The 14023-nt window shown below is 40.5% G+C and overlaps 1 protein-coding gene across 3 annotated transcripts in view; it reads left to right on the top strand.

The window, feature by feature from the left end:
• The window catches only part of CMSS1 (cms1 ribosomal small subunit homolog), a 236391-nt gene extending 224630 nt beyond the window's left edge, over window positions 1-11761 (top strand). For 2 of the 3 annotated variants that reach the window (XM_067466616.1, XM_067466617.1), the window contains exons 7-10: window positions 1162-1222; window positions 5777-5866; window positions 7111-7197; window positions 11513-11761. In XM_067466616.1, coding sequence (XP_067322717.1) covers window positions 1162-1222; window positions 5777-5866; window positions 7111-7197; window positions 11513-11596 — 322 coding nt within the window. In that variant the 3' untranslated portion in view covers window positions 11597-11761. Of the gene's footprint in view, window positions 1-1161; window positions 1223-5776; window positions 5867-7108; window positions 7198-11512 lie in introns of all 3 variants that reach the window. The other variant, XM_060770724.2, reaches the window with a different exon arrangement.
• Window positions 11762-14023: the final 2262 nt, after the last annotated feature.

The raw sequence follows: 14023 nt of genomic DNA, 5'->3' as shown, positions 1-14023 counted from the left end.
CTGGCACCCTTTCTGAGGTTTTCCCCCAAATCAAAAACCAGGACAGTGTTTCTGAGCCTTCAGAGTCACTAATGTAAATGGTCAGACTCCTTCGCTACACAGTGGTTTGAAATATTTTGACTATTATGGCCTTGTTGCCTAGCTCTGTCCTCCACAGTAATACTGGCAGAGGTATTTATGGAGATGTAACCCAAAACTCTGATCTTGCCTTCCTTAATCTGGTGCTTTGCAGATTTGTTAACCTACAGCTCCTATCATCTCAAGTTAGCATTGGACATTGGAGTCATAGTCCAAATATTTCCGAGTTACCAAGCCTACTCTAGCATTCTTATTTCAAATATAAAATAATCTAAAAAGTCACATTTTGTATATGGAAACAAATTTGTCATCATTCACTGTGAATGACTTGCTTTGTACCCCACTGTTGCCACTCATTATTGTTGGTTTGTCTGATGAAAATGCCTCGTCTCCCACTACTTGGTCCTTACAGATGTTTTAGTGTACCATACCACAATCTACCAAGCAACATGGCTATTTTAGCTGGAGGCTGTTAGAGCTATAGTTCAAACCTGATCTTGCCTCATTCTATCTCCTCTGACTGCAAATCGCTGTCCACACTTCAGGCAGTGGGTGGTTGTGTTACTTGTTACCTGGGATCCCTTTAACAGAAAGTGCTAAGTGATATCATTGTTTCTGCTGTGATCTATCACTGAAGTAAAGTTCTCTCTCCCCCTCCCCCCAAAGAAAACAGTTTTCTTCCCCATTGCCTGAGGAAAGCCTTTCTTCAGCAAAACACAAGTCAAGTTAGCCTAAGAGCATTAGGAATGGTCTAACGGTCCTAGCACAGGTGCAGAGTAAGGGCTTCCAGATTGGTCTAAAGAAGGATGAGTTCTCATGATATATCTCCTTAGGATTTGCTGAGATTTGCCAGCTATCTCTGGCAAATCTCCATATGTACTCATTTCCTTCTTTATGGATGTTGCAATTAAAAGATAGGGATTAATGTTGACAGCCAATGCTGTAAGATAACTTTATTACCTGTTCACAGTTTAGTATACTGCACTGTCATTGTTGTGCATGAATTTTTTGTGCATGAATTATGTCAAAACATCTTTTTCAATCTATTTTATTCTCTTTTTCTGAATTTCTTTTCTGTCCTAGGTCAATGGCTGCCTTCAAAGGAGAAGGGAAGGTTATGAAATTGTTTGCAAAGCATATAAAGGTAAACACAAACAGTGGTGGTCTGTTTTCATAAAATTGTAGTCTGTTTGCCTGACCTGCTGTTGCTTTTGGAGATGTCAACATTGATTAATAGCATTGCTTGTCTCATAAATCTCTGAGCATTATTTTGAACTCTTATTGCAGAGCTTGGAAACGTTTTTTTTTTTTAACCACAACACTTTGAATCCCCTAGCTGAGAAGAGTACTGGCCATGCTGGCTGGAGAATTCTCAAAGCATGTTCCAGAAAATGCAATTTCCCATGTTTTGGATCTTAAGCAGTGTGATGTGTGTGTACTATAGAATAACCATCAGCTGGGAATCTGCTTTACAAAACTCAATTTCTAAACACATTTTTCCGTTTCTAGTTTATAAATATAGAATTTCAAATATTCATTGGTGCTTTACATGAAAATGCTTGATTTAGGATGGCCATGTGTCCTCCTTTACAGCCCTCTGAAGGGCTGTTTGCAGATGGTCCTCTATTTGGAGATGTTTTGCCTTTGACAATCAGAAGTCTGGTTCAAGTAAAAGAGCCATAAAAAGGAAGACAAGAGTCTTGACGTTGGTGATCAATAGAATGAATTCACAAATACAGATGTCCTCAACAGAGCATGAATATATAGTCTTCCCCCACTACAGTGAGATGTATTTTGTTTCTGTTTAATTCAAATATGGGCAACTGTATAGCATCTCCCCCATTTATTCAACTGATTAGGGACCAGAGCAAAGCTGAAAATGTTTGAAATGCGGAAAGCTGAAAATGTTTGAAAAATGTAACACAGTCATTCTTTTACATTTGCAAATGCAAGACTGAAATCTAGATGGTGCCATATTGACAAAGAGAGAGCAAACGATAGAGAGAGAGGGGGTCGAAAGTGTGAACCAAGGGTTGAAAGTGTGGTGCATGGTTATAATTCAGACGTGTTAAAAGGGTTGAAAAACAGTGCATTGAAAGGTTAGAGAAGCCTGGAGAGAAAGAAAACCAATTTTCCCCATACCTCCACAGCTGGTCACAGCATCTCTTTCAGCACAACAAAAAAGAATATCATATTACTTTCAGTTATTGTCTGACAACCAGTCCTGTTGTTATTATTTTTTGAGCTGTTTGGAGTGAAGGTAAGGGAACCCAGATCACCACATTTTTATATCATTTGAGCTGTTCTTCTGGTAATTTTGACGGACAATCAGCTGTAATTTTTAATGTAACTGGGGTCTCCTGAGGATGAGAGCCACAAAACAGGGGCTGGGGACTGTTTGTGCATCTTGCGCCTGATTTTCCTCACTCTGAATTTAAATTAAAATCATTAGAACTAAATTTTCAGGTGCAATTATAGCTTTTATTTTTGCACATGCAATTTTTATGCACATCCCTTTTCTGTTCTGTTCTAATGCATTTCTTCTTTGGCCAAGTGATATGCAAATCCTAGTTTTATAGACACTCCCTCTTTCATCCTCCATACTTTGTTTTGGAACAAAAGGGAAGGTGCAAAAGCTGTTTGTGATCGGAGTGAAGGGCAGTTGTACTCATAAAAAAAATCTCACAAACAATTTGTTATAGATAGTCCCAAAATAGCTTTTCACATCTCAGCAACAACTTTTGAACTTTTCTGTGCTTTTAAGGGGTAAGCCCTTGCCATTCTCTGTTGCCTATTTTGAAGTTAGTGTAGCAACAGCGCTTAAAATGAACTACTGTCTGCTTTCCCAGAAAGGTCTTCTGCCATAGTTTATTTAAAGCCTGCCTTTTAATGCTGTGAGATGGGTTAACATGAAAGCTTATGACTGATTAATGTTCTTCCAGGATCCTTGGGTGGGCAGTTAAACCTGGCTTGGCTGCAAATGCTGTTACAGGATGAGGATAATCTGGACTCATTTTACTCTGGATCCAAGTGTGGTTTTGGGACAGAATTGGCCTTGGTTGCCCCAGTCAGTAAGCTTTTTTGGGAAAAGAACAAGCAACGGGTCGGGGGCAATTCTGACACTCTTACTTGATTCCTCAAGAACATGTGATACCACAAACCAGGAGTTGGGAGGGTAGTTTTTTAATGATTCCTATCTATAAGGTGTTTCCAGAAAATAGCACAGACACATAGGATTTATTTTGGGAGGGTAGTTCTTTAGTGATTCCTATCTATAAGGTGTTCCAGAAAATAGCATAGACACATAGGATTTATTAGTACTGCATCTGGTTGTGCTAAGGTGCATCCTGGACATTTTTTCTAAGTACTGATGTTTTTTTAGGTGGGGGAGGGGTTGTATTAAGCTATTGTGAACTGTCTCTTAAGATTTCTAAAGAGTGATAGAAATGATATGCCGGTGATACCCAGCTCCATTTTTGTTACTTCTGAATCAAGAGACAGTGTCTCTTCTCAATTATTGCCTGAATACAGAATGAAAATGAAAATGGGTAAACACTCCCAAGAAAAAGAGTTTACGGGTTTGGGGCAATGTTGTATTCACCCTAAAGAAAGCTTAGGGTGTTCCAAAATTTGGCATTTTCTGTAGCACAAGGCTATATACATCTCTTGTCAAAAGAGTTGGCCGGTGTCGAAGGTAAAAATAACGGACACTCTGGGAAGGGAAGCATGGCAACACTGCTTGTCAGTGTCAGTTTCTATGCCAGCAACATGTTTTCCTGGACATGGATCACTTAAGGCATATTTTCACAGACCCTTTATTCTAAAGCCAGGGCAGGGTGAATCAGTTCTGTGGCAGCTGCAAATCGCATGGAGCTGATTTGGATTAAAATGGCCTTGAATCATATTTGCAGGTTTTCCCCAGGAATCCAGAGAAAATTGTGACTTCGAGCCCAAGATGGGTTGGTTCTGTATTATATAGAACCTAAAAATCATAAGCAATCTACTAATATATTTAAGTAAATAAGTACTAGGCTTGAGCACAGATCTGTTTTTAGCCGTTTCCTTCAGCCAATCTGGCTTCTTCGGTTTGTTCGGGTGCCTGTAACAGCAAGGGCCCAGCCATCATGGATTCCTGTCCGAAACGGAACCACGTGGCAGCCAGTTTTGGCTCCTGCTCCCCTATTCAGCATCACAGTTTAATCTTTTTGATTTTTCTTTATTTTCTTGATACTTTTTTTTAGTGGGACTCACTGGAAGTTGGGGATGTGCAGGGATGAGTGGGTGGGGGGCTTGAGAGAGTCACTCTTTTAGCTTTTTTTTTCTCCTTCCCTTCTTCTCCTGCAAATACTTCTAAAAGATAATATCTCAGCAAACAAAAAAAAACCCCTCATTTTCTGAAAACTACTACTACCTAGTTACCTCACCTCTAGAGTAGAACATAGAAATAGCTTTAAGGAAGCATTAAACTCGAAGCAGAAAGCAGAAAAGAGATTGAAGTGTGCACAACCAAGGCAGGGCCTGCAGTAGAGAAAAAGAGGGGCTTTTTAAGGAAGCCCAGAGAAGATAGCTCCAGGTCAATTGCTTTTTCTTCCTTTAGATGCCTTGGAAAGCTGCATGTAGGGAGAGAGAGTAGAAACAGCTTTAACGAAGCATCAAACCTGGTCTCCTCTAAAGGCAGAAGGTAAAGGATCACAAAAAGAGTAGTATCTTAACTCTGACACTTTTAATCCAGGTCTTAATGAAGGTTATGAAAGTGGAGCCTGGGGGAAGTCCCCCACCCCCCACCCCATAACGTTACTGACATCCAGGCTCCCTTGAAGGAAAAAAGGAAATGCTCCCTGGAACTTAAGGGGGAGTCTCATAAGTTCCCCATTGCCGCCAATGGCCCGGATCTAGCCATTTTTCTCGGCTACGGACCCATTTTCAGAAGATGCACTAAAACGGATACAGGGTCTGTCTGTATCCGGCCAGCAGAAACGGATCGAGGTTCAACTGAAATGCACAAGCCTAATAAGTACCTTAGTAAATGGCTTACTGCATTGATATTTAGAAAAAACCAAACAAAAGCAAATTTGATGTATACAACTGTCTTGTCACCAATCAATTTCTGTGCTCCCTCCAGCTATTCAGAGAATAACAACAGCAAATAAATCCATAAAAAAAAAGAATCACTCTATCCCTAACTGCAATTTTAGGCCAACAGCAGCCTCCTGAAGGCTTGGTAATTCTTTATATAGTGTGGTTGCTTTCATGGACTTACTGCAAACAGCATATACTTCTTTGTTTGTTCCTGGAGACCATATTGCAAATTCAGTTTAATGTTTATTGCACGGAGATGTATGTTCTGTGTGCTGATTTTATAGCAATGTCCATCTCTGAATTCTACAAAGGATACTGCCTTCACAGATGTGTGTAAAGGGAAAATATGTACAGCACTGGCAAAAGTGGAAGCATTTAATGGCACATTACAAAGAAAGAAAACATTGTTTGTATCCTGGGGAGTTTAATGGCTTTCTTTTTCCACTTGAAACTTTTCCGGTTACGTTTGTATTTTTTCCATGTTGTAATGCTGGATGTCCCTTTAGAATTTTCTTTAGGCCTCTGATAAGTTGTTAAAATATTTGAGGGGGAATTAGAAAGTCCTGCAGTAATTATTCCATATCCAATGTATAATTCTTCTTGTGCTTTCTTAAAACAGATACAAGAACAGGTGAAGAAGCTGGAGCAAAGTGTCATCCATGTGGGTGTCGGGACACCTGGAAGAGTAAAAGCTCTTGTAGAGCAAGATATTAGCAAAAACAATCACTTGCTCTAATGAAAATGAAAATGCACCTATCTTATAATGTGGTTGGAGAACATTCTGAATCCTGAAATCCATTGACTGGAGGGAGTTAATAGAGAGAAGCTCCTTCCACCAGTGGGATGCATTGATACCTTCTAGCCTCCTGCGATGCCCATAGGAAACCCTGGAGGTTGGACATCCAGCACCAGGTCATTCCATAGATGCATTGGAATTGGGTTTGGATCTGCTGGATGGGGGGGGGGGGGGGTTAGCACACCAGTTGTGTTTAGGTGTTTCGGTATTGAAGGGGCATTGAGCTGATTATATATTCAGAACTTGAAGGGGTTTTGCTGTTATTATCTAATCAGGAAGGATATGTCTGAATATGCAACTCTGAAAGCCAATATTGTATTGTTGAAGGCTTTCATGGCCGGAATCACTGGGTTGTTGTAGATTTTTCGGGATGTATGGCCATGTTCTAGAAGCATTCTCTCCTGACGTTTCGCCTGCATCTATGGTAGGCATTATCAGAGATTGTGAGGTCTGTTGGAAACTAGGAAAATTGAGTTTATATATCTGTGGAAAGTCCACAGGAACATGAAAGGCACTGCAGACTACTTCAACCAGAGAAGTCAGCCATAGCAGAGCACCTGATGAACCAACCTGGACACAGCATATTATTAGAGAACACAGAAATGCTGGACCACTCTAAGAACTACCATGTCAGGCTACACAGAGAAGCCATTGAAATCCACAAGCATGTGGACAATTTCAATAGAAAGGAAAAAATCATGAAAATGAACAAAATCTGGCTACTAGTATTAAAAAGCTTTAAAATTATAACAGTAAATAACGAACAAAACGCAAACACAGGGGAACTCCAGAGAAGAAACAATCAGGAAGAGCTAATCACCTCTCAACAAAGGATTCCCCCCAGGCAATAACAACGGACACCTAAAAACTGACAGGCCATCAAATGCTAATCAAGGTGGCCAGTTGAAACATTCACACCTACCTCCAACAGACAAGAGTTCTTTCTCCCACACTGGACTTTCCACAGATTTATAAAACCAATTTTCCTAGTTTCCAATAGACCTCACAACCTCTGAGGATGCCTGCCATAGATTCAGGCAAAATGTCAGGAGAGAATGCTTCTAGAGCATGGCCATACAGCCTGAAAGACCTACAACAAACCAAAGCCAATATTGTTTTAAAATGCTGATTATCAAAAATGTCTTTTCTTCTCAGGTGGCCTTAGTCTGAAATCTTTGAAATATGTGATTTTAGACTGGAATTGGAGAGACCAGAAATTGAGAAGGCTAATTGATATCCCTGAGGTAAACAATAATTGATAGATCAATCTGTCTGTCTGTGTGTCTGTGTTTACAGAGAATAAGAGTTCAGAAGTTTGGGTGTTTTCAGTCATGCCTTAACATTGCAAAAATACAAGAGCAATTGGACTTTTAAAAATGATTGATTCAAATCATGGCTTCAGTTTTCCAGTTTAGAACAAATGCATTTTAAAGCTTTTGCCTTGGAAACTGCAGCCCTGTTAGCCGTTCCAAACACTAGGCAGAGAAACGTGGTTGTATCATTGTGTATCAACGCAGCAGGGAGATTTAGCCAGTCATGCTTTCCTGATGAGTGTGTTTGTCTGATTCACATACTTGAAGACTCACATCTGTCACATGCATCCCAGTTAAGGTTAATGACATTGAGTGTGCTCCTCAAAATATGTTGATGCTGTGTGGCTCTCATTAGGCTGTCTGCCTTGATGTTTTGGACTGGAGTCACCAAAGTGGCTCCAGACATTCATTAAAACAGTAATTCTGATTCAAAAGCCTTTGGATTAACTGTTTAAACATTAAAGCCATAAATGTCAAAACCTTAAAAAAAAAAGAACAAAAATAAGTTAAAATAAAATCAGTTCGCTGGGGAGTTTGGAGAGTGAAAAATTGCATTTCTAAGCTTTGAATACTTAGTTAGATCTCTGTGATATGACCAAGATTTCTGATCTTCAGTTATTTAAGAATACCCAGGGCAAAGTGACTCCCCCACCATAAATAAGCACAACTATGGAAATGAAGAAAGCTTTGGATAACAAGGAGAACATTGTTTGTGTGGAGAGAATGTTCAGCTCCACTGATTCAAACCACTTACTGGGGTTTTAATGCTAAGTGTGTTTGTGTGTGTGTGTGTATTTGCATGAGGCTTCTTTTGATGGATCATGAGATTCTAGGAGAAAACAATATGCTGTAAGCAGACTTGAAGTCAGTCCATCGCTGCCATAAAGCCTATGATGGCATACAGAGGTCCTATACTGAGTCAATGACATCTCCATTTAGGAAGGTCTTATGTAGCAGCTGATGGAAAAATACTCCTCAGTATCTGAGACTCTGAGTAGAGAAGATGGTCAAGAAGACCCATCTAATACCAAGTAGCTTCTTAAGTTCTTCTCCAGGCACAGGGTAGCTGGGCTCATGCAGAGCTTAGCAAGCCCATTTTTGTGGAGTACAAAACTCCCATAATCCTTTGCTATCACTGTACTTTTTGCATAGTTCTGGAAACTGTAAGGTAAAGGTAAAAGTTTCCCCTGACATTAAGTCTAGTCATGTCTGACTGGGCAGTGGTGCTCATCTTCATGTCTAAGTCGAAGAGCCAGTGTTGTCAGTAGATACCTCCAAGGTCATGTGGCTGGCATGACTGTATGGAGTGCTGTTACCTTCCCGTTAGATCAACTCACATTTGTATGTTTTCGAACTGATTTGAAACCCAGATTTGAACTGCCGACCTTTCGTTCAACAAGTTCAGCAGCTCAGTGGTTTCATCTGCTTTGCCACCTAGGAGCACAAGTTCTGGAAACTGCATGCCCCTAAATAAGTTTTCCACAATCTAGATAGCCTTGCATTTATTTATTTATTTATTTATTTACTGTATTTGTATACCGCCTTTCTCAGCCCATTGGCGACTCAAGGCAGTTTCCAAAAAATCAGTATACATAAAAACATAATACAAATTAAAACATTAAGCAGTATAAAACAGCGTAAAACACTACAAAAGCTATAGGCTTTCTTCTACCTGTACCTTCTAAGTTCCATATCTTTCTACTCCCAATCTAGATACAATAATAATAAAGTCAGGTCCCACCAGTGTCTTTAATAGCTCTTTTTGAGTAAGCTAGAATGTGCCGAGTAGAGGACAACCAAAATGATAAAAGGTTTAGAAGCCAAGTCCTATGAGGAGTGGTGTAGAGAGCTTGGTGTGTTAAGCTTGGAGAAGAGAAGGTTGAGAGGGGACATGATAGCCATGTTTAAATATTAGAAAGGATGTCACATTGAGAAGGGAACAAGGTTGTTTTTGGCTGCTCTAGCAACTACGACACAAAGGAACAATGAATTCAAACTGCAGGAAAAGAGATTTCACCTAAATATTAGAAATAATTTCCTGACGATAAGAGTTGTTCAGCAGTGGAACATGCTGTCTGGGGGGGTGATGGAGTCTCCTTCTCTGGAGGGCTTTCTATAGATAGTGGATGGCCATCTGTCAAGAGTGCTCTTTGTATTAACATTTTTTTCTGTCACAAAATGTTCATGGACACGTCAGTCTATAATGCCATCTTACCAAACTTCCAAAAGACTACCAGGAAATCCAAATACATCTGATTATAGAAAAACAGCTGCATGCTATATGGCTGACCCCCCCCCCCCCACCTCCCACACACACACACGCACGCACACATTTCTACCCAACCAATGGCTGCAGGAAGACATGTCCAGGAAGCTGGATGACCCATGTGGAGAGAAGAGGAGGGAACAAAGGTATCCCTGGTGGAGATTTACAGTCTGTCAGCTCAATGCAGGATCGTGACCATTGTATTTTAAGGCTATATTCCCAAACATATGCTTCCCTCCTTTGTTTGTACAAAAAGAGGCAAAGGATCATGGTAAAAATAATAAATTGCAAAGGATTGCTAAGCACAGCTACACATCACATCACATCCCCTCACTTTTACTTGGAATGCTGAGACCTCAGTGTGCCTCAGTGACAATAAAGAATTCCAGAGCAGATTTTATTCAATAATTGTAATAATTGTTGTAATTGTGTTTATTTCTCTGCAGTATAATTATAGACTGACACATCCAGGGGCACCTAGTGACAAAAAATTAATACAAAAAGCCTCTTTTTTGCAATAAATGTTTTTTCTACCAATGTTTTTTTCTCTGATCCTGATTTAATAAGTTGTTGCCAGTGACATAATACAGTAAACCATTTGCCTTTCTCTTTAATCAGAAAAAGTTTCCTAGTTGCTGAAATGTTTGAGAAAAATCCACAAGTTGAGTCCAGTGAGTTTCATTTACTGAAGCAAGAGAGTGCCCCCTTGTGATTTTGCCAGGGTGAAATTAATATAACAGCTGTGATAGTTGGCAAAATGACTAATGTATGTTCGTAAAACTGAATTTGATTCCCATGTACTGTAACCACGACAAATTCTGCACAGTGACCTTTCAAACAAGTCAAAGGTTAAGCTTCCCTGCTAACAAGGCCAAGGATTTTTACTCGTCTCTTTCATGGATAAAAAAAGGCACAGGCTAATTTGAGCAGCTTACTTGGCAAACAGTTTCAGAAGGAATTGTTAATTGCCACAGGTTACACGGATGAGTTAGATGCATGTACACTTTAGAGCTTAGAAGTTTCTTAGGTTGACTACAAACCTCAAAATCACCCAGTTTCTTAGGTGGACTACAATTCCCAAAATCACCCAGCTGGTATCTTTGTTGACATTGGGATTCTGTCTAAAATTATTGTCTATGAAAGAGCCACGATGGTTCAATTAATTAAACCCTTGTGCTGGTTGAACTGCTGACTTGAGGGTCAGCGGTTCAAATCTGTGAGACTGGGTTTTTTTTTTTTTTTTGTTTTGTTTCAGGAGCAACTTGAGAAACTGCAAGTCACTTCTGCTGTGAGAGAATTAGCCATCTGCAAGGATGTTGTCCAGGGGACACCCAGGTGTTTTGATGTTTTACCATCCTTCTGGGAGGCTTCTCTCACACCCTTGCATGGGGAGCTGGAGCTGAAAGAGGTAGCTCATCCGTGCTCTCCCTGGATTCGAACCTCCAACCTGTCAGTCTGCCGGTACAAGGGTTTAACCCATTGTGCCATCAGGGGCTCACCAGGATGAGCTCCTGTCTGTTAGCTTCAGCTTTCCATGCAGGGACATATAAAAAGCCTCCCATATAATGGTAACACATTCTGGCATCCCTTGGGCAACATCTCTGCAGACAGCTAATTCTTTCACACCATAAGTGACTTACAGTTTCTCAAGTTGTTCCTGACACGATAAAAAAAATTGTATTGTCGAAGGCTTTCATGGCTGGAATCACTAGGTTCTTGTGGGTTTTTTCGGGCTATAGGGCCATGTTCTAGAGGCATTTCTCTAGAGGCATGCCTCTAGAACATGGCCCTATAGCCCGAAAAAACCCACAAGAACCTAAAAAAAATTGTCTCTGAATCCTAGTTCTATTAGTAGATTGTGATATGAAAAGTGTGGTGTTAATTAAAAGTGGAAAAATTAAAGTTTTCAGTTCTTGTGCATCTGAATGTGAAAAATGTGCTTTTAAATATGCCTTTAAATATGATCTCTCTCTTCTTTAGATAAGAAAAGAAACAATTGAACTTCTGGAAACAAGAGTGATCAAACTGTGCAGAGAAGGCTCTGTGAAGCTGGGACTTTTTTAACCAAGATTTTTTTTAACCAAATTGAACCTATTCATCGGTGTTGGCCCTGGTTCAGTTAAGACCACTTTTCAATTTTGAAACACACATGGAAAAAAGGAGGGTTGGATCTTTTGCCATGCTTGTTTATTTTATATATATATATAATAAAGCAGCATTTTGTTTGTAGTCCATTCCTTGAAATTTTTGCTTGTACTGACTTTGACACTGAATACTCTTATAGGGTTGTTGTGGGTTTTTCGGGCTATATGGCCATGTTCTAGAAGCATTCTCTCCTGACATTTCACCAGCCACAGATGCAGGCGAAACGTCAGGAGAGAATGCTTCTAGAACATGGCCATATAGCCCGAAAAACCTACAACAACCCAGTGATTCTGGCCATGAAAACTTTCAACAATACAATACTCTGATACTCCATGAACATGAATTAGTTGATGTTTGTTTTTAAGAGCATTGTGAGATACATATGTGTTTTTGCTTTTCCCATTGAATAAAATCTGCAGGCAGTGAAGCTGTCTGATGGAAGCAATGACAGTCCTGCCACCAGGACTTTGGCCAAGGACCAAGCTTGGCAGCTTATGGCAACATGGCCAACAAAGTCAAGTCTGTAACCGAGGGCACTAACTGAAGGAGTTCAGCCTCCCAGTTTTCTTCCATTATATTTCCCCCTGCATGGACTTTGTGTGTGTGTGTGTGTGTGTATGTGAGAAAGAAAGAGAGAGAGAGAGAGAGAATGAATGTGTTGTCGTAAGCTTTCATGGCCGGAATCACTGGGTTGCTGTGAGTTTTTGGAGCTGTATGGCTATGTTCCAGAAGCATTCTCTCCTGACATTTTGCCCACATCTGTGGCAGGCATCATCAGGGGTTTTGAGGAGGTTCATATATCTGTGGAATGTCTAGGGTGGGAGAAATAACTGTTGTCTGTTAGAGGCAAGTGTGAATATTTCAATTAATCACCTTCATTAGCATTGCAAAGCCTTGCAGCTTCAAGGCCTGGCTGATTCCCGCCTGGGGAAATCCTTTGTTGGGAGGTGTTAGCTGGTCCTGATGGTTTCATGTTTGGCTGATTCCCTATTTTCAGAGTATTGTTCTTTACTTACTGTCCTAACAGTCACCTACGTACCCATCGCCAGGACACCAAACTTGGAGGACAATCTTACTCGGACAATGAGGGATCGCCTAAGTAAATAAGTAAGTAAGTCTAACTCTAAAATCAGGATTTCTCCGGGCAGGAATTAGCCAGGCCTTGAAGCTGCAAGGCTTTACAATGCTAATCAAGGTGATTAATTGCAACGTTCACACTTGCCTTCTGCAGACAAGAGTTCTTTCTCTCACCCTAGACCTTCCACAGATTCATAAAACTCCCTTGCTTAGTTTCCAATATACCTCACAACCTCTAAGGATGCCTGCCAAAGATGTGGGCGAAATGTCAGGAGAGAATGCTTCTGGAACATGGCCATAAAGCCTGGAAAACTCGCAGCAACCCAGAGAGAGAAAAGCATACACAATCCTTTCCTTTGATACTTTGCCACCAATCCGCCCCCTGCCAAAAGCCCATGCTGCCTAAGCTTACCATCTCAATCACTCCTTGTACAGCTTCAGTTGCTAATCTTATGAAATGTATCAACCTGAATCTTGACTATACATCTATACTTTCTATTTAAAAGGTATGTTGTTACATAATGCATTAAGGGTAGCATCAGGGAAAAAGGGTTTCCTTTTTTTAGAAACCCTGCTGTTTGCACATAATGTGAAAGGCTGCAATTGATGGCAATTTTCCAGTTCATGTATGCATTCTGTCAACTAGATATAGCTGCCTGCCGTTATGCTGTGGATATAAGTTTCAATGAGGAGTTTGTCTTTTCGCCCACACAATAATCCTTCCAATTTTGTACCAGAAACAGAGAAAGTCAAAATCCTCTCAAGATAATTGGTAAAGTAATAAGCACCATTTATAATGCAGCCCAACCATACCTCTCATCTGCTACTACCTGTCACATAGAAAAATGTAGAGTTCTTTGTTTGAAAGAGATTTTGGCTACTGTAATTAGAACTAGTGGCTGTCACAACTAACATTTGTTGTTATTGTGGGTTTTCAAGTGGTTTCTGGCCTATGGCAAGGTTTTCTTTTGTCAGCTGAGACTTTTTTTTTTTTTTTTGTGACAGGAGTGACTTGAGAAACTGCAAGTTGCTTCTGGTGTGAGAGAATTGGCCATCTGCAAGGATTTTGCTCAGGGGACGCCCGGATGTTTTTACCATCCTGTGGGAGGCTTTTCTCATTTCCCCCTATGGGAAGCTGGAGCTCACAGACAGGTGCTCATCCCACTCCCTAGATACGAACTGCCTACCTTTTGATCAGCATTCCTGCTGGCACAAGGGTTCAACCCATTGCGCCACCCGGGGGCTCCTGTCAGATGAGACTGTAACTTA

This window comes from Anolis sagrei, chromosome 3, assembly GCF_037176765.1.
Source record: "Anolis sagrei isolate rAnoSag1 chromosome 3, rAnoSag1.mat, whole genome shotgun sequence".
In the NCBI taxonomy this organism is placed as follows: Eukaryota; Metazoa; Chordata; class Lepidosauria; order Squamata; family Dactyloidae; genus Anolis; species Anolis sagrei.
This window is presented reverse-complemented; position numbering and strand designations above follow the sequence as displayed.